Here is a 1,166-nt window from a genome sequence, read left to right on the forward strand (position 1 = left end):
ATTATATGTACGATAAAAAAAGAAAATATTTTACATATATTAAACATCAAAGATGTGTGCATTTATCAAACCAGGCTTTAAATACCACTCCAACTTAAGCTCTCCAAAAAACAAAAATTCATACACCACAAATTTATCTTTTAAAACCAGTCCGAATATTAGTCTTAATGGTGGATATCAGTCTGAATTTACAGGCTAACACTCTGTAAAAYTAACTTGAACCTTTTGGTGTTGTCACTTTCAACAACTGGCACATTTTCTGTAACAAAAACACCTAAAAGCCTCAGCATCCCTGGATTAATCTTGTTGTTTTTTAAGCTGTACACCTACAGCTAGCTTGYTTGTTTCCCCTCATGCGTTTTTATATTTTCACAAAAGCAGCTTTAATTCTGATATTTCATTAACCGTGGGATGGTTTCTAAGAAATCTCCAGCAGGAGGTCACGGGTCACTCTAACATGCAAATGCRTTTTCTCAACAGGCATCTGTTTGGACATACTGTGCGGTATTGTTGAGAATTGGGAGAAGGTGAATTGTGAGCTGAAGCCTCGCCGCCAGACGTTTGGTAAACTGGATCCTGGTCGTTTGGCACTGCGCTTCCAGCGGCTGTGAGTAGAAAGTAGAGTTCTGCTGTTGAATGAATGAGAGGCCGAGTGTTTCCCGACTGCTCACTGGGGGGTTAAACATCTGTTTACTTTGATCAGCAGAGGAGAAGATGTGAGTTTTCCACCAGGCTTTTATAGTGTTTTGTTTAACGAAGACAAGTCAAACCAGATCTTACACAGACATAACAACAATGAAGGAAAAAAGAGAAAAGAAAAAAAGATGGGTTTTTTTGAAGATTTTTTTTTACATTTAGAAGACACGACTCAAAATGTTCAATTATTTTTATTTTTATGCATTATTTAGATTTAAAAATGTTTTCATTTCTCAGATTCAGGTAAAAAAAAATTTTCGTCCATTTTCAGGTCTGAAAACGACACAGAGGAGAAAAACTCCACATCTGACAGCGTGGCTGTTTGTGATGCAGAGAACTCCCTCATGTGTTCATTTCATCTCAACCCGGCGAGCAGCTTCGTCCTCATGGTGACCGCCAACATCTCCAGCRCCGCAGCTCCACCAGTTCTGCTCAGAATTCCTGCACAGCCGAGTAAGAACAATTATTTT

The 1,166-nt window shown here is 38.6% G+C and overlaps 1 protein-coding gene across 2 annotated transcripts in view; it reads left to right on the plus strand.

The window, feature by feature from the left end:
* The window catches only part of lepr (leptin receptor), a 28,240-nt gene that overhangs the window by 8,588 nt on the left and 18,486 nt on the right, over window positions 1-1,166 (plus strand). For both annotated transcript variants that reach the window (XM_014014298.1, XM_014014299.1), the window contains 2 exons: window positions 481-607; window positions 968-1,149. In XM_014014298.1, coding sequence (XP_013869752.1) covers window positions 481-607; window positions 968-1,149 — 309 coding nt within the window. The remainder of the gene's footprint in view (window positions 1-480; window positions 608-967; window positions 1,150-1,166) is intronic.

Source organism: Austrofundulus limnaeus, unplaced genomic scaffold, assembly GCF_001266775.1.
Source record: "Austrofundulus limnaeus strain Quisiro unplaced genomic scaffold, Austrofundulus_limnaeus-1.0 Scaffold113, whole genome shotgun sequence".
NCBI classification, from domain to species: Eukaryota; Metazoa; Chordata; class Actinopteri; order Cyprinodontiformes; family Rivulidae; genus Austrofundulus; species Austrofundulus limnaeus.